General features: G+C 47.2%; 1 protein-coding gene across 3 annotated transcripts in view; it reads right to left on the bottom strand.

The window, feature by feature from the left end:
* Window positions 1-22,588, bottom strand: part of ANKRD52 (ankyrin repeat domain 52) — a 232,663-nt gene that overhangs the window by 51,545 nt on the left and 158,530 nt on the right. For all 3 annotated transcript variants that reach the window (XM_077483380.1, XM_077483382.1, XM_077483383.1), the window contains exons 15-17: window positions 10,413-10,493; window positions 7,176-7,287; window positions 7,001-7,072 (exon numbers count right to left, since the gene is read on the bottom strand). In XM_077483380.1, coding sequence (XP_077339506.1) covers window positions 7,001-7,072; window positions 7,176-7,287; window positions 10,413-10,493 — 265 coding nt within the window. The remainder of the gene's footprint in view (window positions 1-7,000; window positions 7,073-7,175; window positions 7,288-10,412; window positions 10,494-22,588) is intronic.

The following is a 22,588-nucleotide window of genomic DNA, read 5'->3' as shown; positions in this document are numbered from 1 at the left end:
GCCCCCCCCCCCCCAAAGCACCTTGTCCCCATGTTGATGGGGACAAGGGCCTCATCCCCACAACCCTTGCCTGGTGGTTGTGGGGGTCTGCAGGCTGGGGGCTTATAAAAATCTGGAAGCCCCCTTTAACAAGGGGACCCCCAGATCCTGGCCCCATTTAATTGGTACATTGTACCCATACCATTTCACAAAAAAAAGTGTCAAAATGTTAAAAAATAAATAAATATTAAAAAAACAAAGACAACTTATTAAAAAACGTCCCACGAAGTGCATTCATCTTCCTCTATTGCTCTTCTGAGGGTCCGAAAAAAAAACCTCCGCAACCGATCCACCTTCATGGGAGGCACCCGCTGTCTGACGTGTCCTCGCAGGTGACAGTTTTTCTATAACTGAGGGCGGGGCCACACGCTGACGTACCCGGGTGACCATGCCCCTCTAATGCACGGGGACTTCCCAATGGCTTCCCCATGGCGTCAGAGGGGGTGGGTCACCCGGGTATGTAAACTAGTGGCCCCGTCCCCCCTGACGCCACGGGGAAGCCATTGGGAAGTCCCCGTGCGGCCCCGCCCATAGTTATATAAGAACTGTCACCTGCGAGGATGCACCAGACAGTGGGTGCCTCCCATGGAGGCAGATTTTTTTTTTTTGGTCCGTCGGCGGAGCCATAGAAGAAGATGAATGGACTTCGTGGGACATTTTTAATAAAGGACTTGTCCCAAGTTGTGTTTTTTTTTTGTTTTTTTAAACATTGACAACTTTTTTGTGAAATAGCCGTTACCATTTCAAAAACAGGAGGGGGGCCGGGATCTGGGGGTCCTCTTGTTAAAGGGGGTTTCCAGATTCTGATAAACCCCCTGCCCGCAGACCCCCACAATACCCGGGCAAGCATTGTGGGGTTGAAGCCCTTTTCCCCATCAACATGGAGACAAGGTGCTTTGGGGGCTACCGCGATAATGGCACAGGCCCTGAAGAAACGAGCGGGCAGTTTCTGCAGTGTGCATGCACTGATGATGTCAGAGCAAGAGTATACAGCAAATATTTTCACCTTCCTCTGGGTCAACTGTGGGTGAAGGATTGTGTACATGGGATTGTATTTTGTTTTGTTTGAACTAGATGGACTTGTGTCTTTTTTCAACCTGACTGTGTAATATCTCCTTAACTGTGCAAGTTTAGGAGATATTCCAGGTACCAACAGGTAAGCCTTATTATAAAACTGTGTGTGGGAATAAAAAAGAACTTTTACCCACAAAAAAAAGTGCTCCTCAATCTCGGAGTCACTACCTCCAAACCGCCTCAACTTGCGGTAACAAATGCAACAGTGCATTTTTTTAAAAAGGTACTGTGTTTTTACCAAAAACACAGGGGGAAAAAAAATAAATAACTGAGCAATTGCAATTACACGGCCGCCTGCAAAACTTTGCGGCCAAAACAGGCATCAGCCAATGCAAATTTTGTAAAGGTGTGGACAGACGACCAAGTCGCCGCTTTACACGCTTGAGCGACAGACGCTTGATGTCGGAAGGCCCAAGACGTTACAATTGCCCTGGTGGAGTGGGCCATGAACGGAAAGGGGGTCACCTGGCCCTTCAAGGCGTAGGCCTGTACTATCCGTCTGATCCACCTGGAAATGGTGGCCGACGAGACCAAGTCTGACTTCCAAAAGGGAGCCATAGCAGACAAATACACCCTCAGAGCCCGAACTACATCCAGGGAATGGAGGGCCACCTCCTTAGGATGTGTCGGTTTAGGACACAGAGATGGTAACACAATGTCTTCATTGATGTGGAATGCCGAATCCACCTTCGGCAGAAAAGAAGGTTGCGGGCGCAACACCACCTTATCCATGTGGATAATCAGATAGGGTAACTTGCAAAACAAAGCCGCCAGTTCCTAAACCCTCCTGGCTGAAGTAATGGCCACTAGAAAGACCACTTTCTGAGAAAGTCAACAGAGGGATATCTGATATTTTCAAATGGCGGTTTTTGAAGCGCCAATAACACCAGGTTCAGATGCCGCGGGGGCAACGGTGGGCGCACTGGAGGAACTACATGTCAGACCCCTTAAACAAAAGTGCTCACTAGAGTGTGAGCCGCTAGGGGCCGCTGAAAAAAAAAAAAAAAAAAAAAAAAAAAAAAAAAAAAAGACAGCCAAAGCTGAAATTTGTCCCTTAATGGTGCTTAACTTCAATTTCTGGTATACTCCTTGCTGTAGAAACAGCAGGATCCTGGATATAGAAAATGAGAGCGGACCCCATCCTTTCGTCTCACACATGGAGATGTAGGCCTTCCTGGTACGAGGATATATCTACAGAGAAGAAGATTTCCATACTTAGTTGGAATCGCCGAGTCCAAAAGACCCCGGTTCCTCAACACCTGGCTCTCAATAGACATGCCGTTAAAACCAGCGATGGTAAAGCAGGAAGGAGAATCGGACCTTGAGACACAAGGTCCTCACGTAACGGCAGTCGCCATGGGGCGTCCGCCACCAGGCGCACTAGGTCTGTGTACCAGGGAAGCTGGGGCCAATCTGGGGCAATCAGTATTATTGGAATCCCCTCGGTCTCCACTCTGCAGAGCAGACATGGTAACAGTTTCAGCGGAGGAAAGGCATGGTACTGATCCCACTGAGCCAGCAGCGTGTCTGATATGTCTGCCCAAGGATCTCTTGTCCTGGACACGAATCTCGGCACCTTCCGATTGAGACAGGAGGCCAGAAGATCCACGTCTGGTGTGCCCCATCACAGGCACAGTAGCCTGAACACCTCCTGATGCAACGCCCTTTCTCCTGGGACCAGCATCTGGCGACTTAGGTAGTCCATCTGCCAGTTCTCCACTCCCGGGTACATGTCGCTCTGCCCACTGAAGGATGTGAGCAACCTCCCGTGCGGCGGCAGAGCTTCTTGTTCCTCCTTGGTGATGGACGTATGCCACCGCCGTGGTGTTGTCTGACTGGATCCTGATCGGACGCCCTCGAAGTCTTATCGACCATGTGGAGAGGCACAGCCTGTTCGCTCTCAGCTCAAGCAGATTGATCGGCAACTTGGATTCCTCCACTGACCAGAGGCCCTGGGTTGAAAGAACTCCCATTACTCCACCCCAGCCTTTTAGGCTGGCGTCTGTTCTGATCACTGTCCATTTCAGAGGTAGGAACGACTTCCTGGACCGAAGTGCCGGGGACCTCAGCCACCAGAATAGGGAATCCCTGACTAACTGGCTCACCTGAATCTGCCGATCAAGGGACAATGGAGATTTGTGCCACTTTGTCAAAATCTCCTTCTGCAAGACTCTGGTGTGAAACTGGGCATAAGGTACTGCCTCGAAGGAGGCCACCATGAGTGCCAGGACTCGCATGCAGAAGCGTAGCGACGACCACCTGCGGTTCATCAGCAGTTTTACTGCGGCTCTGAGAGTCTGCAGCTTGTCTGAAGGGAGAAAAACTCTTGCGTCCATGGAGTCCAGCAGTAAGAACAGGTACTCCAGACGCTGTGTCAGTACAATCACCGACTTTTTTAGGTTCAACAGCCACCAAAATTCCTGCAGGGTCTGCATGGTGATTGTCACATCCACTTATAACTCTGAGGTGGAAGATGCTCTCAGGAGGAGATCGTCTAGGTAACCTACGATCGCAAACCCGTTTTGTCGCAGCCATGCCAAAACAGGAGTCAATACCTTGGTAAAGACTCGGGGGGCTGATGCAAAACCATAGGGGAGAGCCACAAACTGGTAATGGGCTTCCCCAACTGCAAATCTCAGAAACCTCTGATGACGAAGACATATGGGTATGTGCAGGTACGCATCCTGGATGTCCAAAGACGCCAGGGAGTCCCCTTGATGGAGTGCAGCAACTACTGAGCAAACTGATTCCATTCTTGACCTCTGTGCTTTTACAAAGTAATTGAGGGCTATTAGGTTCAAGATTGGACGTACCCCTTCCTTTTTGGGACTAAAAATTGGAGTAGAAGCCCTGGAAGCGTTCTGACTCTGGAACAGGTACTATCACCCCACGACTCAGCAGGTCCCTTACCGCCCCCAATAGGGCCTCCCGGCGAGCCTGGAGTACGGGTATGCTGGAGGGGAAGAATCTGTTTTGCGGCCAAGAGAGGCACTCTGTCTTGTAGCCTGAGGAAATCAGATCGCAGATCCATTGGTCGGACAGCAGAGAGGCCCACCGGGCTGCAAACTCCCGAAGGTGACCCTTCATGCGGTAGCACTTTTGCAGGCTTGCGGTTCCAGGGACGCTTTTGTCCTTCAGAAGTCATCCTGTTGGGCTGGGGATGCTTAACCGAACCCCCGGGCGGACGAAAAAGCAGTTTGTGAGCGGAAAATTAGGGCCCTTGCATACTAAGCTGCAGGACCCAGGCACCCAGTACAGCTAAACCCCCAGGTGAGCCCAGGCGCACACACACCGCTCAGCACATGTACAGCCCCCGTGAGGGGGGGGGGGGGGAAGAGGAGGGGAGTTAGGGACAGGGGAGAGAAGAGAGGAGTCAGGGAGAGCTGTACTTACCAGTCCTGAAAAGCTGGGGGACATTCCATGTAGTCAACTCCTGATCAGTACAGGGAAGACTACTGGCCTGACATACTGTGACTCAGACATCAGTAGCCCGGTCATATGTATGCCCCGGAGAATAAAGCTCACGACCACCTCTGGAGCTGAGGTATGTCATGGCCTGCCGAGCCGTAGCTGCAACCTGCACATGCTCGATGGCCAGACTGGGCAGAATACAAGGATAACTGAACCAGCCTGTCACCCAGCCAGCTGTTGATAGAAGATCACAGGATGATTCATCTTGCACAAAAAGCCAAGCTTCTGCATCAAAAAAAAAAAAAAAAACACGGACCTATGGGCCCGCAGGGATTACTAGGTCTATCTCCTCACTAGGCAAGAAAAAAAACGGAGTCTGCTGGGGCAGGCTCTGGGGGTTGTAGCCTAGGGACCATCCCCTGGGCAGAACTGAAAGTTCTGAAGTGGTGTGTTACAACTTTGCCTAGTATCTCCAGTGATAGGGCTGACAACCCATTTTGTTACAGAGAGGAGCTGTGTCAGTCAGTGAATCTAAGAGAAATGGAGAGAGAGCATGCTGCTCCCTGTCACACCAAAAATGGCCGCAGAGCACTGTATGCCATGAGGAACAGTGAAAAAACAGGCAGAGAAATGGCGGTGAAACAGCGCTACAGCGATCAGCAGACACAGCCTCCAGACACCTCAGGGGAGAGACCTACACACATCCAGGGCGTATCCAGTGCATCCCCCCCCCCCCAAGGTGAGAGCCCCCCGGAGAGTCTGTCTATGGCACACACACACCGCTCAGCAGCCCATGCAGCATCCCCCACAGGGAAGAGGGGGGAGGGAAGATAGGGACAGGAAGAGAAGAAAGGGAGGCGAGGGACCCCCAAATCGACCTCCCAGGGAATGCCCAGCTGCTCAGCCCCACCGAGGCAGGGAGAGCTGTACTTACCAGTCCTGAAGAGCTGGGAGACATTCTATCGCAGACCCACTCGCTGATCAGTACGGGGTGGCTGCTGGCCTGGCACACTGACGCAGACATCAGTAGCCCGGTCATATGTGTAACCCGGGGCATTACGCCCACCCCTGGAGCCTGAGGGGCATGTCGTGGCTGAACCAAGGCGGAGTTCTGGTCTGCACATGCTCGCTGGCCAGGCTGGGGAGACTACAAGGATAAGGGTATCCAGCCTGTCACCCAGCCGGCTGTTGATAGCAGATCACAGGATCTTTAATCTTGTACAAAAGGTAAAAACTTCTGCAGAAAAATCCACGGACCGATGGGCCCGCAGGGTTCCTAGGTCCTTCTCCTTCACTAGGCAGAAAAAAAACCTGAGGCTGCAGTAGCAGGCTTAGGGGTTGTTACCTAAGGGACCGCCCCTTGGGAGGAACTAGAAAGTTCTAGTTTTATTATAACAGGTTAACATGTTCTGCCTAGTCCTCTCCTGAAGGTGGCGTAACAACCCCATGGTGTAAGAAAGGAGCTGTTTCAGTCGGTTAACTACAGAGAAAAGGACTTTACGGGGAGTACAAAAAATCCTATTTTTTCATGGACCATGGCATTTCCCTTGTATTTCTCCTTCAAGGTAGCCTTTTGGTCTCAGTGCACTCACAGTCAACTCCTGCCATTGTTGGTCTGATGTCCGGATGCTGATCTCACAATACAAGGCTTTTCACTGCTGGTCTTCTGGTAAGCGCATATATTGTGTGGTGTAGGTTCACATGCATTGGTGTTTTGTCTGCCTAGAAGGCTTTTATTAAGTTATCACCTTCACAAATTTCGCTGGACTTGGATACAATCTTCCATCATCCTCCTGAATTGAGGACTGACTATTTATCACGGATTATACACTATTATAATAATCATTTATTATAGTGATTATTTGGTGTAATATTTTTTATATGTTTTAGTTTAATTTAATTGCGCAGCGAGCTGCAGCTATATTTTGATTATACAGAAGTTTTAGTTTTTAACGCGGTAGTTCACTCTTTTTTTCTACAAGTGCGACAATGGCAAAACTTTTGTGCACAGCAAAAACATGACTGAACAAATTGTTTTTTTTAATTTTATTTTTTTAAGGAGAAGTTCACCTTTGGGAACAAGTTACAATGCTGCAGCCCAATTCCAATCCCCCCGTCCCCCACAGCACATTTATTCCACTATGTATTTTCATTGCTATTGCCAGATGGACTTATTTCCTTATTGAACCTTATGGAGTATTCACTGTGTGATTGTATATATATATGTGTTTGGGTGATATATAAGTGCAGCTCATTGAGAACTCATTACACTTCAGTACAAACACGCTTGTTTAGAAAAAAATATATATTATAAATAACAATTCTTTACTAGCAGAGCATAGCAGTATTAAAAGAAACAAATCACATGAGCCATTCTTTAGCCATGAGCTACTGTGTGAAATATACTGCAGGCCCTAAAATGTATCTCAGCTGATCAGTATTATAATAATAGTCAAAAGAGAAATATCATACTTACAGCTAAGTGCAAAGGGCTAACTGGTACAGTGCTTTCCACATCATCCAGGCAGTTAAATGACATCTCTAGGAGCTAAAGTACACAGACATTTTCCATCAGGAATAAAGAGTGGAGTTGTACACCATAAATACAAGGATATACTAGCATTAGGTGATCAACATTAGTAGAGACTCACTAGTTCCAAGTTCTGTCTGTTGCCAAAAGCAGCTGCATAATGAACAGCAGCATATCCCTGTTTATCACGAAGTGAAGGGTCGGCATTGTTGTCCAGCAGGTATTCTAAGGCACTGGAAGAAAAGGAATTCATAACAGAAATAATATCAAAAAGGAATTACTATAGTGAATTGTGCTCAACCAGGATAAAGCTAGCTAGAGAGCTTATCAAGGAATAGGTCATGGTTGATACCATTACAACCAATCATGTGGCTTCAGAACACCTACCAACCATAAACAGGTACACATATAATGTGTAAATATTTCTGAACCACATTAGCACTTATTATGCATCGATCTTGGACCAGATTTATTAGCACCCAACCCTAAAATGTGGTCATCTATGGAGTACTCATGGAGTACTCATCCTACCTACATAACCTCCTAGATACTCTCCTGCTAACCTCTGCAGGCTTCCCAACGAGGACTACCTCACCATCTATTAAGGCTTCCCTACTAGCCTGGAAAAGGGTTACTTATGATGCATCATTAGACCACCTTTCCCATACTCTCCTGATTCCTCAAAGAGCCATCCGGTCTATTGACAAATCTTAGCATCAAACACTGGAAGACACACGGGATCCATCCCCATACTAGACCTCACTTCCAACCACTCTTTGAAAACCTTCAAATTTCGCCTTCCAGAATCAGATACCTACACAGATTTGAGCATATATATATATATATTTGAGCATCACCCACTTCCTTAAAGCCTCTAAACTCCCCTCAGTGGTTACAAACCTGAACCGCTATATCAGTTCTACCCTAAGCATGGTATTTACACAATATACACAGCTGATAATCGTCCTTACTACCAAGTTACTTCCCTCTGGAAATGGGTAGAAGAACTAAATATTAATGTGACTCCTGAAATGTGGAAAAGCACCTTTAGACTTACTTATGTAACTTCACACTGCTCCAACCATTGGGAATCCCATCTAAAGACCCTACACAGGTGGTACCTAACACTCTACCGCCTCTCAAAAATCAATCCGGGTAACACCACTACTTGGACAAAAATTGTGGAAGTGTAGGTACCATTGTGCATCTTCTATGGTTTCGCAGATCCCGAGCTCCTTCTGGAGACAAATATTCTCCTTTATCTCTGCAATTTCACAAGTCCCCACAACCCCAAGTCCATCACTGGCTCTTACTCCAACTTAGAATAGAGAAACTTCTTACCAGTTTGAAGGTTTTTGTTATACACCTACTGCATGCAGCAAAATTAAATATCACCAGACTATGGAAAACATCAGAAGCCCCCTCCATCTCTAGCACAAAAGCAGACCTTAATCTTCAGTGCGAGATAGAGAGGTTGGCAGCTAGAAAAAAATGTCTATGTGATCAACTTGGTTAATGCATCCAAAATGTACAGTGCTAATATGATCTGCTTTTCTTTTTTTTTTCTCTTCTTTGTACTGCTGACCCAACTTATGTATACGATTGACTGTTAGGCTGGTAGATTGTTAGGCAATCCGTGAATTGTCCCTGACCCTATCCACCTCCCCTCGCTCTAGAGTCAATAACTGATCACACTTCCAGATTGTGTACCGTTTGCCTGATCTATATATCCTTTCTTCAGTTATTTACACTCCTGGCAGAACTACCAATTTACTGCTACTAAAAATTGTACTGGTTTTTCTCTTTTTAACCACTTCAGCTCACACCTGTTTACCCCCTGTGGACCAGGCCATATTTTCACATTTCAGCTATGTGGCTATTCATGAGGCTATAATTTTGTAATTACTTATGATACAGAATTGATACATTTTATTGGGGAGACAAACAGGGCTTTCTTGAGATCTTACAGTCTTCCTGAAATTCTATGAATTTATTTGCATTTTTAAAGGGGAAAAACAAGTAAAAATTTGAAGAAGAAAAAAATTACATTTTCTTCAAGATTGACCAGCAATATTTTAAACACAAGTATGGGGAAAACTGTGCATACAATAAACCCTCATCTGTGTTAGCTGCAGCCCTCTCATCTAACAAATCACTGTCTGTCAGGGAACTGAGAAGATAAGACAGCTACTGTTACTTTTGCTAAAATACACACACTGAATGGTCACTGTGATTGGCTGTCACGGAAATCATTCAATGATAAATGCTTCTGACTGGCTCCTGATCGTAGCATCAGCAGCTCCTCTTTCTACACACATTGGGTCTCACAGAGCTGTGCAAGTGAACAAGCAGGGGAGATGAACTGCAGGCAGTCTCCAAGACACACCTGAAGTACAGAGGAAGAGATTTATTAGGTGTTCTTAACACGCCAAAAGGTAGGCAAATGGCTGTACGAAAACCTTAATGAAATATTGAATTAAAATATTTCTGAACACTTTTGAAATGCACCAAAAATCCCATAGTAGTAATACAGGGATAGTAATATTATAAACTTTAATATAGTATTATTGTATGTATTTCTCTGCATTACAACAAAGTAAATTTAAGGCTGGGTTCACATCGGTGTAGTGTTCTTTAGATGCCTTTCCACTGCAATCTATATAATGTGAATTTTGAAAGCCCATGTAAGAGTAAAAAAAATAAAAAAAAATCCTGCTTGTTTGTAATGCACCCCACCTAAAGCTCCTGTAAATCACACAGGTGTTAACATGGCCGTACTGAAGAAAAATATACTGGCTCGCCAGTTAACCACTTGCTTACTTGGCACTTGAATCCCTTCGCGCTCAGAACAATTTTCAGCACCGTCTCCCTTTGAATGATAATTGTGCGGTCATGCAACACAGCCCCCAAAAGAATATTTTTTTCCCACAAATAGAGCGTTTGGTGGTATTTGATCATCACTATTTTTTTGTTAAACAAAACAAACAAACATAAAAACAAAAAGAAAAAGACCAAAAATGTTGTTATAAAATTTTGCAAACGGGTAATTTTTCTCCTTCATTGATGTACGCTGATGATGCTGATATCACTGATAAGTGGCACCGCCTCTTCTTCTTTGGGACCGATGTCCCTTTCACAGAAGACTGTGATCGACTTTTTTTCTCCTCACACTATCAGCGAGGAAAAATTAAAAAAATAATTACCGATCTTCTGTTAACATCACGTGATCAGCTGTCAATGACTGACAGCTGATCACGTAGTAAGGGGCCGGGATCGGAGGGGCCATATTGGTACCTAAACATTTTTTACCTACATGCAAAATGTTTGGACTTTAGAACCACTTTAAGAAAACACCTACATGAAAGCCTCCTTTTCCAGTGAAGCTTTCTCATCTTCTTCCTCTGACTCCTTTCTTGTGACAGAGTTAGATTCCATTGATCTGAAGGAGAAAAAAGGAAAAAAAAAAAAAACACAAGTTGTTCAGAATATAAAACATGGGTTTTGTTCATTCGAGATACATGATCAATTCCTAATTTGAGTTGATATGATATTTGCAAAAGATCCAGACATCACACATAAGGACATTTTGTCACTCCAGTAAAAGAAAATTTTAAATGTAACCATGAGTAACCAGGTGACTGGACACTGGCAAAAGCTTTGTTGGTAACCGGGACCCATTGTACCCATTTAACCCTACCCACTCTGAGGCGTTCGTTATATATATATATATATTTTTTTTTTTTTGTAGCAAGCAGCAAGGAGAGATCACAGAGGAAGAGGGGAGGGTACCTGTATACCAAAATATGAAATTTACAGGTACATTAAAATTCCTGTCATCTTAATCGTACAGTACAGGATGCAAGAACTAAATGCTTAAACTGTGGGACACCTTTAAACAATAAATCGAGGGGTGGTAAACAAAAACAGCCAAAAAACTGCAACACCAGGCCCGCAGGACAAACAAGAAGCATCAACAGACCCAATTAAACAGTTAACAGCAGCACGGATCAGCAGAGCCAACTATTAAAAAAAACTTTTTAGAAAACATGAACAGGAAAATAGGCAGTGCAACTCTTGAGAAGAACCGATGCAAGATGCTATAAGAAACCAAAGAACCCCATTTTCAGAAGGTGATAAATAGCTTCAGGGAAGCAATGTTTGGCTTCCAGGATGCTTTATCACCATAAAGAATAAGAAAAGGTGGAGTAAACCAGAAATAATACAGGAGAAGCCAAGGCAGAACTATGGGTGTTAGGGTTAACAGAAAAGAAGGTTCCTTTCAGGGCAATAACTTCTTTGAACACAAGGGAAGGCTCTGTGTGGGCAATGAGAAGGCACAGAAAATGGCAAATCGCAACTTCCTGAAAAATGGATTACCCAAGTAGTGCAAAGCCAAGGTTTTAGGAAGATACACAAGGCTTAAACAACAGCATGAGAAATTAGAAGTTCTAGGATGGAGTTCCCCATCACCACACTAGGCGAGAACTACCTTCTGTGAAGGATAACCAAGTGTGGGGGGAGTGATCTTCATATTCCTAAAGAAAAGGGGCATCCAACCCAGAGACTAGAAAATGCCCAACTGGTGAATATAAGGGAATTAAGAGATGCAGAATTTTTCTGGGCGAGAGTCAGTAGAGTTGTCATAGAATGAAAATAAAAATGCATTGCAAGATCGGCAGGCAAGTACCTACAGACAGCATGTGGAAGGGATACACATTAAGAGGAGCCACAACTAAAAACAAAAACAATCTTTACAGTAGAGCCGGGCGATTTTCTAAATAAAAAAAAGAAAAGGAGAAAAAAAAATCTGCGACAAAAAAAAAACCCACCTCGCTTCACGATTCAATTTTATTTCATTTTTTTTATGCTAACCGTGCCGGTCATGAGGAGCTGCAGGCAGGAGTTTTTAGGCGAGGCCATGGGGCTTCGGCCTAGTTGACGGCGTCCGTCCTCGTGGACTAGGCTCAAGCCGTAGCCTCACCTAAAAACTCCTGACCACAGCTCTTCAGGACCGACACAGTGTCAGCACTGGTCCTGGTAAAAAAAAAAGAAATAAATCTTTAAAAAAAATAAAAATATAGATTTGCTGAAATTTTGAATCAATTTGACCTCTCGATTCAAGATTTAAAATAGTTTTTTTCCCCAGCCCTACTTTACAGTACTAGGCGAGTAAAAGATGTCGCCCAATGCCAAGGCCAGTTTGTTTAAAGTGTAAGTTCACCATTACAGAAAAATCTGTAAGGTGAACTTACACAGGAACCCCTCCTCATCCCCCCCCCCCCCTTCCCCCTGACCTGGATCGCAGCAATCTCCCATTCTGAGCCCTGATATAGCCATGTCACGGGTCCGGGACTTTGAAATCCTCTTCACCTTTACTCCTCTTTGCCGCTGACAGGATGAGCTACGTGGGTTTTGATTAGACGGCGCTGACCAACCAGAATGCTCCTAGATGTACCTGACGGGGTACGCTTTGGAGAGTAAGCTGCAGTGATTTCTAAACCCCGGACCCGTGGCACGGCTAAAGCAGGGCTCAGAACAGGAGATCGCCATGCTCCAGGTCAGTGCGACTGGGTGAAATGGGCGGGGGATGGAGGGAGCGGTGAGGAAGGGGTCCTGTGTAAGTTCACCTTACAGATTTTTCTGTAAAAGGTGATCTTATCCTTTCATTCCCTGCAAAGGTAAAGCATAATAGACTACTACTATGCATCGCATAGTAGTCCATTATGTGTCACTTACCTGACACAGGAGCCAGCGATGTCACCGCTGTCCCCTGTAGTCCAGCGCATCCATCTTCTCGTTGGGCACCGCGGCTCCGCCGCTGTCATTCGGCGAAGCCACGATGCTGTCACTCCTGCGCATGCGCACGGGAGCCGCCACGCGTGGCATATCGCCGTTGACTGGTGCCGCGCTCAGTGCGCCTGCGCGCCGCGCAAATATCTCCTAAACCGCGTAGGTTTAGGAGATATTTCTTGGACCTACAGGTAAGCCTTAATCTAGGAAAGGGATAGCAGAGGAGCCTTTCAGCTCATAAAACAGGCAGCTTGATCCTAATACAGGAATAAAGGGCCTACCAAAACTGAGGGTTGTAGGCTTGTGTAGAAAAACTGGATGTTTGTACTCATCGTGAAATGATTTTCTCTGAGTTTGAGGTCTCATGAACACTGGACATTTTTACAGTTGCGTTTTTATTTTCAGACACTTTTTCTGCAGCCAATAAACTCTTCAGCATATTACCCTATATGTGCATGCACATAGGCTGTTAACAGCAGTTTTTGGCTAGAAAAAAAAAACATAGAACCATTGGGCTTTGAGTGGGGTTTTTCAGCTGTAAAAAGCTTAAAACACACAGCTATTCTGCGTTCATCAGCGTTTGAGCCATAAGCTTTTGTGGGAGTATAATTTTGTTAAAGCTAAAAAAAAAAAAAATTCTACAGGTTAGATGCTGCCGCCTTCTAAATCAGGATGCTAGATGCAACTTAAAACTAAAAGCACGTCTAAGGAGCGATGCTATGGCGACGACCAAACCCACCTTCTGCAGCAGAAGACAAAAACTGCGAAAAAAGGACTGGTCGGGTACGGTGTCCTTCAATGAACTCAGAGAAAAGGATTTCATAGGGGAGTTAAAAAAAGAAAAAGGAAAAGATTTTTGTACTCACCGTAAAATCCTTTTCTCTGAAGTTCATTGACGGACATGGCTCCAGTAATCTTGACTGTAGGGTTAATACGCCACCTTCAGGAGAGAACTAGGTAGAACATGTAAAACAACAGAACTGTACAGTTCCGCCCAGGGGGTGGTCCCTCTGGCAATAACCCCTCAGCCTGTTTCCTGCAGCTCAGTACGTCAACAACCAGTATAACGTAAACCAATAGGAGGGGAGGGTGCTGTGTCCGTCAATGAACTTCAGAGAAAAGGATTTTACGGTGAGCACAAAAATCCTATTTTCTCTTTCGTTCACTGATGGACACAGCTCCAGTAACCTTGACCGCAGGGACGTCCCCAAGCAGTGTCATAACGAGGGGTGGGAACAGCAACATAAAACTTCACCCACAACCAGAGGTGCTCACTAATGGGGGAGTCACCATCTGAACCAACCGCATCAGAACTTGCGGTCAACATATGCAGCAGAGTGCATTGACATTCAAAAAGGTTACTTTCTCTTAACAGAAGAAAAACTGTAAAATTGCAACATTACACGGCCACCTGCAAAACTTTGCAGCCAAAGCAGGTATCAGAAGATGCACTTACATCAACTTGGTAGAACTTTGTAAAAGTGTGAACAGACGACCAAGTCGGCGCCTTACACACCTGAGCGACTGACGCTTGGTGTTGGAAAGCCCAAGAGGTCCCAATTGACCTGGTGGAATGGGCCGTGACAGGAGAGGCGTAAGCCTGGACCACGATCTGTCTGATCCACCTGGAAATGGTGGACGATGAGACCGCCAGTCCTTTTTTTCGGACCAGCTACCAAAACGAACAGAGAATCTGACTTCTGTAAGGGAGCCGTGGCAGACAGATATACCCTTAGAGCCCAGACCATGTCCAGGGAATGGAGGGCTACCTTCTTAGGATGTGTCAAAGAAGACATTGTGTTACCTCTGTGTCCTAAACAGAGGTGAAAAGCCGAAACCACCTTCGGTAGAAAAGAAGGTTTTGGACGCAACACCATCTTATCCTTGTGGATAACTAGACAGGGCGACTTGCAAGACAAAGCTGCCAGTTCTGAAACCCTCCTGGCCGATGTAATGGGCACTAGAAAGACCACTTTCTGAAAGTGTGTTAACAAAAGGGATTTCCCTGATGTTCTCAAAATGGCGGTTTCTGAAGCGCCGATAACCCCAGGTTCAGATCCCATGGAGGCAGTGGTGGTCGAACCGGAGGGACTACATGTCGAACCCCTTGCACAAAAGTACTCACCAATGAGTGAGTTGGCAGGGGACATTGGGGGAAAAAAAAAAAAAAAAGACAGCTACGGTTGATATCTGTCACTTACTGGTGCTTAAGGCAAGTTTCTGATCCACTCCTCGCTGCAAAAACAACCGGATCCTGAAGACCGAGTATGTGTGCGGACGCCACCCCATCTCCTCACACATGGTGATGGAAGCCTTCCACGTACGATGGTAAATCTTTCGAGAATATGACTTCCATGCCCTCAGCATAGTAAGGGTAAGGTTGGACGCACCGGGGGGGCTACATGCCGGACCCCTTGAACAAAAGGTGCTCACTAGAGAGAGACACCAGGGGTCGTTGGAAAGAGACAGCCAAGGATGATATCTGTCCCTTGATGGTGCTTTAAGGCCAGTTTCTGGTCCACTCCTCGCTGTAGGAACAGCAGGATCCCTGGAAATGGAATAGGTGTGCTTACGCCAACCCCATCTACTCACACATGGATATATACACCTTCCACGTACAATGGTATATATCTTCCGAGAAGATGATTTTCGTGCCCTCAACATAGTGGAAATCACAGAGTCAGACAGACCAAGGTTCCTTAGCACCTGGCTTTCAACAGCCATGCCGTTAAAACCAGCGATGGTAAAGCAGGATGGAGAATCGGACCTTGTGACAGGAGGTCTTCTCGCATCGGTAACTGCCAAGGAGCGCCCGCCACCAGGCGTACTAAGTCGGCATACCAATGGCGGTGAGGCCAATCTGGGGCACTCTATCACTGGAATCCCCTCGGCCGCCACTCTGCGGAGCTGATGTGGTAACAGCTTTAGCAGAGGAAAGGCGTAAATCAGCTGGTACTGCTCCCATGGACCCACCAACGCCCTGACGCGTCCGCCCAGGGACCTCTTGTCCTGGACATTAACCTCCGCACCTTTCGATTGAGCCGAGAGGCCAGGAGATCCACATCATGTGTGCCCCACTGCAGGCACAGAAGCCCTGATGCAGCGACCACTCTCCTGGGTCCAGCATTTGGCGACTTCGATAGTCCACCTGCCAGTTTTGTACTCCCGGGATGTATATGGCCGACAGGGCCGATACGTGCCGCTCTGCCCAACAAAGGATGTGAGCAACCTCCCGTGCTGCAGCCAAGCTTCTTGTTCCTCCTTGATGGTTGACATATGCCACCGCGTGGCGTTGCTTGACTGGATCCTGATTGGAGGCCCTCGTAGTCTCATCGACCATGTGGAGAGGCATAGCCTGATTGCTCGAAGTTCAAGCACATTGATCAGCAACTAGGAATCCTCCCTCGACCAGAGGCCCTGGGTCGATTGTACTCCCAGTACTCCAACCCAGCTGGTTAGGCTGGCATCCGTTGTGATCACTTGAGTTCGCACAAGAACCGACTTTTTGAGGTTCAACACCCACTCTAATTCCTGCAGAGTTTGCATGGTGATCGCCACAGCCTCCCTGAATTCTGAGGCGGAAGCTGCTCTCAGAAGGATATCATCTAGGTAACACGATTGCAACAACGCCAAAATTGGAGTCAATACCATTGTAAAGACTTGGGGTTCTGAAGCCAAGCCAAAGGGGAGAGCCACAAACTGATAGTGGTCTACCCCAACTGCAAATCGCAGAACCCTCCGATGCCTGAGGCATATGGGTATATGCAAGTATACGTCCTGGATGTCCAAAGACGCCAGGTAGTCCCTCTGATGGAGTGCAGCGACTACGGAGCAAACAGATTCCATTCTGAACCTTTGTACTTTCACAAAGCAATTGAGGGCTTTTAGGTCCAAGATTGGATGTACCCCTTCCTTTTTGGGGACTGCAAACAGATTGGAATAGAATCCCTGAAACCTTTCCGTTTCTGGAACAGGCACTATCACCCTGCAGCTGAGCAGCATTTCTGCCAAATCAGGCGCCGCAGCACCACTGCTGAAACCGACGCTCTGGAGAGCTGGGGAAGAGTATCCAGGGCCGTGTCACAGACGTAATTAAGGCCGTGCACTAACTGGTCTGCTAGTTCCACACAGACAGGAGAGGCCTGCTGCTTCTCCAATTCAGGGTGGAATAGTTTTGCCCACTCAGTGTCTGTGACACCAATGCTGTGGCCAGTACTGGTCGTATCGCTGACCCCACTACCGCAAAACATAGACCAGGCCACTGCCTCGGCCTTCCTACCGGTAGGGTCCTTAAATGCAGGAGTCCCTTCTACCGGGATCGTGGTTACTTTATTTAATCTGGATACTGGGGGGTCCACGACAGGGGGAGCCGACCATTTTTTAAGAAGGCTCTGCTCAAAGGGGTAACGCACCACCATTCTTTTTGGGAACTTATACGTTTTAGGAACTTATCAAAATAAGTCAGATACAGAAACACCTTATGTTTACGGGCTGGCTTACGGGACCCAAAAAGGACCTTTACCTCAGCAGAGGATCCTGCTGAATCCTGTATTTTCAGGGTATCACGCACAGCTGTGATAAGTGCTCCAACTAGCACTTTGACGCGGACCCGGAATCATCCTCGCTGTCCGATCGGACCTGGTCAGCATCCTCTGACACATCAGAGCAGGGGCCGACACTCACTGCAGGGCCCAAGTCTGAGTCAGAACTCTCCCCGGAGGATGGGGGGGGGCAGGGGCCGTTTTTTACCACCTTTGCTCCTGCACACGCCTCCACCCTGGCAACGAACGCTTCAAGGACCGCCAACAAAGCATCCAAAGGCACTGCTTGCAGATGAGCCGGTTGCAATTGCAGGGAGGTCTGGGTTAGAAACACCAGTTTCTGATGCCATGCTGAACGACCCTGTCTGCCACCCTTGGGGACTTAGGACAAGGTGCTCAATCCTACCCTCCTAGCTGCTGCAGACTGAGGAGCCCCCACCGCAGGACCCTACACCCTGACCGAAAGCTGCGCTGTGCTGTTACAGGTGCCTGTGTCCAGTGTCAGCTCCCAGCTGTCCAGCAAAAATGCGGTGTTCTGAGGTACAGGAACCAGCGCTGAGGCTACAAAAAATGGCCGCCCAGTGCCCTGTATAGAGGAACTTTGAGAAAATGATCGCTGACCACGCTTCTCACAGAATATGGTGGACAAACAACTGTACACAGATAATGATGGCAGACAACACAATGGTGGCAGCACATGCAGAGCCCACAGAAACCAGCAGAGAGATCACAGACAGCCAGCGCTGCCCCCAATCAAGGATCAGAGCCCCCCGGAGGACCCCTGGCTCAGGTACACACACACCGCTCAACAGCCCAGTCATACAGCAGACTGGGGAGACTACAAGGATCTATATTATCCAGCCTGTCACCCAGCCGGCTGTTGATAGATCACATGGACAAGCTCCAAATTCAAGGGAGAAAAAAAAAAAAAAAACAGTATTTATAATATAAAAGTGCATGCAGGGCACTGGACAGACCACAAGGGACAAATGGGATGTTTTTTTTTTTTTTCAAATATACATTTTTTATTAATTATTTTCAAACAATGCCCAACATGGGCATGGACATATCATATAACACAGAAATGGGATACACAAAGGGGAAGGGAGGGAAAGGGAAATACATATTAAATATATTACCGAGAGCAAGAGGAAGGTAGGTATACAGTACACACTTAACATGGCATACTAATCATAGCTCTATGGAAGACCGATTTCAATCTACCATCTGGTGATTACCGCTCATCCAAGCATAAAATCTTCATTAAGAAGCCAGAAGTGTATCCAAGAGCCTAAGTCCATTCGGTTCACTCATCTCCTGCCCTCGTCAGAACCTCAGTACCCCGGCAAAAACCCAGTGCCAGAGGGCAGAGGCCATCGGGAATGGGGGAAAGGAACATTGAAGGGGAGATGATGAGGGAAAGGGAGAGGGAGGAAAAAAAAAAAAAAGGGGGGGGGGGGGGGGAATTCTGGTTGAATCAGGACTGCCCCAACCCATACGTAGTCTATAATGCTGACCATATTACACGGTCCTTAAAGATACTCCTTCGGATGAGAATATGAACTGGTGCCAGAGTGCCCATGTTTTCCTAAATTTTTCCTGCTGTTGCCTCCCCGTAAGCACCAGGTCTACCAATTTACTAACGTCCTCCACCCTACGAATCCAGGACGCCACCGATGGAGGGGCCTGGCTTTTCCATTGGAGTGGTATACATGCTCTAGCCGCATTTACTAGGTGACATAAGAGGGATTTTTTGTATCTTTTAGCGGACATGGTATTTACGTGCAGCAGGAAGAAGGCCGGGTCATTGGGGACATTGTATTCCGTAAACTTTTGAATAACGGTCCTGACCGTGGACCAAAAGTGAGACAACTTCGAACATGACCAAAATATATGCAACAATGTGCCCTGCTCTTGTCCACATCTCCAACAAAGCGCAGAGACGTTCGGATAGAAAGAGTGTAGAACCTGAGGGGTTAAGTACCATCTCGTTAGGAGTTTGTAGTTAGTTTCCTGTATGTTCGTGCAGATGGTAGACTTTAGGGCCAATGTTAAAATACTTTGAGTCTGGCTCGGAGTAAATTTACAGTTCAGTTCCCCCTCCCATTTTGTCAGGAAGGTCAAATGAGCGTCGTCCACGGGTGTGATAAGAAGGTTGTACATTGTGGACAGTGTTCTCGGAAGCACCCTGGTACCAGAGCAGTATTCCTCAAAGTCGGTCAATGGTTCGTCAAATCGCAGGGGGGTCTGGAGAGCCCTAAGAAAGTGTCTAAGTTGGACCGCGGTCCAAAAGGCTAGTTTATAGGGTCCCAATGTGTTACAGAGCGTCTCCATGGACGGCCAGTCCCCATGCGCCCGGAAGTGTCGTGCTTGTGTGCACTGTCTACTGGACATGGCCTTCAAAAGTTGGGCGTCCAGCCCTGGAGAGAATTGCGGGTTTCCTATAATAGGATATAGCGGAGAAGTAGGTGTGGACAGTGACTCTTTTGAGAATAGCTGTGATCCCACCCGGAGGGTCGTCCCCATCAGGGGATGCCTCTTCATATGGGCTGGGAGATGCTTATAACACCAGGCAGCTCCCCGTAGTGGCACCTGCGTCTGGGCCTGTTCCAGACGTATCCACAGCTTCAGATCTTGGTGTCGGCACCAGTCTATAATTCTACCAAGATGAACCGCTTGATAGTATTTTTTGACATCCGGAACGGCGAGGCCGCCATAGAGTTTGGGCATGGAGAGTAAAGTCCGGGCTAGTCTCGGTTTTCTATGTGCCCAAATAAAGCCGGTGAACAGAGCATATACCTGTCTAAAATACATCGTAGGGACCGAAATAGGAAGTGCTTGCAGCAAATATAAAAATTTGGGCAAGATGCACATCTTAAGAAGATTACACCTGCCAAACCAGGAGTGAAGGCCCTTACTCCAGGATTCTAACAGGGTCCTGGTTCTGGCCAGCAGGGGAGGGAAGTTAAGTTTAAAGATATGATTTAGATTTGCAGGGACAAAGGTCCCTAGGTATGACAGAGCCGTGGATGTCCATTTAAAATTAAAGCTGGAACGGAGCCCCCGTATGGTCGCTTGCGGCAGTGCTACCCCCATGGCCTCCGATTTAGTGTAGTTAATTTTTAGATTAGAGATCTGCCCGTATTCCTCGAATTCCCTGAGGAGATTCGGTAGGGATATCACTGGATTGGAGAGGGAAAACAGCAGGTCGTCCGCATATGCAGAGACCTTGAACTGGGCATCACCCGCGACAATGCCGCGGATATCGGGGTTATTCCTAACTTTACATAGAAAGGGTTCTAAGGAAAGGGCAAAAAGGAGGGGTGACAATGGGCAACCCTGCCTGGTTCCATTTGGGTTCTCGGGAAGAGGCCCTTGTCCCTATCAACATGGGGACATGGTGTTTTGGGGTGGGGGTGCAAAGCTTCCCCTGCCCCAAAGCACCCCCCAAGTTGAGGGCATGTGGCCTGGTATGGTCCAGGAGGGGGGCACTCACTCATCCCCCCTTTCTTGACCTGCATGCTCAGAGACGGGCCTGGTATTGAGTTTGGGGGGACCTTGCGCTGTTTTTTTTTTTTAATGTTGGCACTGGGTTTCCCCTCAAAATCTATACCAGACTCAAAGTGCCTGGTAAGGATCTGAGGTGGGATGGCAAGGGTTCCGACAGGATCCCATTCACTTTAATTTGTGCCATTGGGGCAGCATATAATTGGGCTATCCACCTAGTCATTTTCTCACCTAAGCCTATATGGCGGAGGACAGTGAACATATACTCCCAGTTAACCCTATCAAAGGCTTTTTCTGCGTCTGTATTTAAAAAAAACGGAAGGGGTTTGAGTCTGGTTCGCGATGTGGATCAAATTCAATACTTTAGTTGTGCTGTCTCTGGCCTCCCTAGTAGGGATGAACCCCACCTGATCTAAATGGACTAGGGACTGTAAGTGTCCGGCTAATCGGGTTGCTAATATTTTGGTGAATAGTTTAAGGTCAGTGTTCAACAACGAGATCGGTCTGTAGCTACTACAGGCCATGGGGTCCTTGCCTTCCTTATGAATGACCGTGATATGAGCTCGAGTGGTATCGGCGGCGAAGGTGGCTGTGTTCCCTATGTCATTAAAAAAGGTCACCATATGGGAGCTAAGGGTGGGGAATAGGGTCTTATAATACGGGAGAGTAAAGCCATCCGGTCCAGGAGCCCTCCCGGGTTTAGCCGTATTAAGCGCCAACTCCAACTCTTCCGAAGTTATTGGGGCTTCTAACTCGGCTACGCCGTCAGGTGATAATGTAGGGATCTGGCTGGAAGCTACATATGCCTCCATCAGAGGTCGTCCTCCCGGTGGGGATGGTAGGTTGTAGAGGGTGTGGTAAAAGGTTTTGAATTCATCCGCTATCTGATGCGGGAGGCCGACATTCACATTCGCCGCCGACCTAATTTGGGGGACATAGGTCCGTGTCTTAATGTCCTTGACCGCCAGCGCCAGAATACGCCCGCATTTATTTCCGGATTCATAGGCTACCAATCTGCATTTTTGTAACGCTGCCTTGGCCTTGTAGCCAAGGAGGTCATTAACCTGGCTCCTAAGAGAGGAAAGTTCAGCCTCCACGGATGGATCCAGGGAGGCTGTGTGTTGCAGCTCCAAAACCTGTAGTTTGGCCAGGAGTGAGTCCAATTGTTTCCCGGTTTCCTTCTTGATGCGCGAACCGTGTTTAATCAGAACACCTCGAATAACTGTTTTGTGTGCTTCCCATACCGCCCCCGGAGAGGAGTCAGCCGTTGTGTTTGTCTGAAAATAGAAAGTAAGTTCCCTATTCACCCAGTATCTCCGGTTTCTGTAACAAACTTTCATTAAGACGCCAGAAGGGTGCCCTCCGGGATGAGTCGGCGGACAGCTTGTAGGTCAATATAGTGGGGGCATGATCCGACCATGTTCTTTGACCTATAGAGGAGGCCTGAACCGCATGTAGTTGTCTATGGGGTATTAGAAAGAAATCTATTCTCGTGTATATTCTATGGGGAGGGGAATAGAACGTATAGTCCCGTTCACCCGGGTGTTGTAAGCGCCAGATATCTACCAGTTGTGACTCATGGAGACACTTGGTGATGCGTTTACGGGCACTAATAGGTAAGGAGGACAAACCCGTCGAAGTGTCCACGTGAGGGGCCAGAGGCACGTTCCAGTCCCCCCCCCCAGTAACAGTTGGC

This window comes from Lithobates pipiens, unplaced genomic scaffold (genome assembly GCF_037356315.1).
Source record: "Lithobates pipiens isolate NorthernLeopardFrog02 unplaced genomic scaffold, aLitPip1_a1.2 Scaffold_16, whole genome shotgun sequence".
NCBI classification, from domain to species: Eukaryota; Metazoa; Chordata; class Amphibia; order Anura; family Ranidae; genus Lithobates; species Lithobates pipiens.
This window is presented reverse-complemented; position numbering and strand designations above follow the sequence as displayed.